The sequence below is a fragment of the Crocuta crocuta genome, unplaced genomic scaffold, assembly GCF_008692635.1.
Source record: "Crocuta crocuta isolate KB4526 unplaced genomic scaffold, BGI_CrCroc_1.0 scaffold675, whole genome shotgun sequence".
Taxonomy (NCBI): domain Eukaryota; kingdom Metazoa; phylum Chordata; class Mammalia; order Carnivora; family Hyaenidae; genus Crocuta; species Crocuta crocuta.
Window position 1 is genome coordinate 3,271,491 of NW_027528796.1, and position 1,841 is coordinate 3,273,331.

Below are 1,841 nucleotides of genomic sequence, written 5' to 3' on the forward strand. Positions count from 1 at the left end.
CTTCACGGCTCTGTCCACACCCCCTGCTTAGGGACGGCTCACCTGTCTAGGGGGGCCCTGTGCCTGGCACTTAGCTGCTGCAGGAAACTGCTGTCCCTGCCCCCAGAATGTGAGTCCACGGGAGCAGATGGGACCGCGACTGACATGCAGGGCGTGGCCCAAAGGGGAGCATGCCTGGGACAGTGAACGCTGCCAACAGCCATTGAATGAGGGCGTCCCTTCCAAATTTGACGATACACTTAAAGTAAGCCCAGCCTACTGCCCAAAGAAATCGCACAGGGGCGGGCTTGGGTCTCACGGAGGAAGTACGGGGCCCCAGTCTGTCACCGAGGCAGGACTCGGATTCCCGTGGGGCAGCGGGGGCCCGTGTAACTCACCAGAGGCTTTGCCTTGTCATCCACGAAGACCGGCTTCTGCAGCCTGAACCTGTGGGCACCGTTCTCGTGGCCTCGCGGATGCTGGACAGAAGAGCGGAGTTAGCGCAACGCCTGGATGGCTGGCCGGTGACCACGGCTGACGGCGCTGGAGCCAGGGGCACCGGGCAGCGCCTCACAGGGAAACGAGACACGGCTAAAATAAAACAACGGGCTAACCGGGGGCTCTAGACCCTCAGGCAAGAGAAGGTGGAAAGAAGTTCTTTCTCGAAGAATAACTCAAGGTTGAGGTATAAGGAAATGTAAAAATATTGATTATGTCAACCTAATTTTCCTTACTGGCTTTGACTTTTTTTTTAATGTTTATTTATTTTTGAGAGACAGAGAGAGACAGCGTGAGCAAGGGAGGGGCCGAGAGAGAGGGAAACACAGAATCCGAAGCAGCTCCAGGCTCCGAGCTGTCAGCACAGAGCCTGACACGGGGCTTGAATTCAGGAACCGTGAGATCATGACCTGAGTGAAGTTGGCACTTAACTGACTGAGCCCCCCAGGTGCCCGGGCATTTTTAAATGACTGAAGGGAAGGCCTGTAGGAACGATACAGTGTTTCTGTCTCACGGTGGAGGCCCTGCCTGGGGAGCAGCCGGATTCAGGGCAGGGACTGTCACGGGCACCTCAGTGTCTCAGAGCGCAGCCGCTGGGCCAGCTGTCACCAGCGTTAATTCACAGCACAACCAAACACCGATCCTTACGACCTTGGAAACGGAACTCATGCTCGTGGCGGGAAAACGGCTTTTAAAATGTTTTAAAATATCAACTATAGTTTGTTTTTTTTTCAATGTGTTGTTTAACCTTCCTGAAGGCAGTGAGTTTCAAAGTCGGGTTTGTTTTAGTTCTGTAAGGTACCAGAACCTTCTTTTCAGATTAATTGTGCTTCAAGGCCCCAAGTGTTAACAGGGGGTCAGAGCAGAGTCTCAGGCTCCTGTAAGGGGGCCTTGGCGGTGGGTGACAGGAGCACCGGCCCAGTGGGGAGACGGGCGGCAAGGGGTAAGCGGGTTTACGCCGGGTAAGGCAGGAGCTGAGGGAGGCAGTTAATCAAGTCAGTGACTCGCCTGGACTCCCCCGGCCGACTGTGGAGCTCAGGTGTGTGGGGAGTGGGGAGGGGGCAAGTGCGGATCATCTGAGGAGACTGATGAGCAGTGGCTCAGAGGGGAGAGGACAGAGCCGGGGGCCAGCGTGGGGGAGGTGGCTCCCGGCTGAGACAGGGACTGGCGGGGGCCCAGCTGGTTGATGGGGTGGAGTGGAGACGCCCCCGATGCCTCTACGGGTGGCAGGTGGGCAGCGGCCCGTGTGGCCGTGGTGCTGGCGGAGAGGCCCCGCTGGGGAGCCCAGGGGTGCTGAGAGCCAGGGCCCAGCGGTGCGGGCTTGGGCGAGGGGGGCAAGGCTGTGGTGCCGACGCATTGGGGGT

General features: G+C 58.2%; 1 protein-coding gene across 1 annotated transcript in view; it reads right to left on the reverse strand.

The window, feature by feature from the left end:
* The window catches only part of SLC37A1 (solute carrier family 37 member 1), a 72,820-nt gene that overhangs the window by 26,050 nt on the left and 44,929 nt on the right, over positions 1–1,841 (reverse strand). The window contains exon 11 of the mRNA XM_077755452.1: positions 378–458. Coding sequence (XP_077611578.1) covers positions 378–458 — 81 coding nt within the window. The remainder of the gene's footprint in view (positions 1–377; positions 459–1,841) is intronic.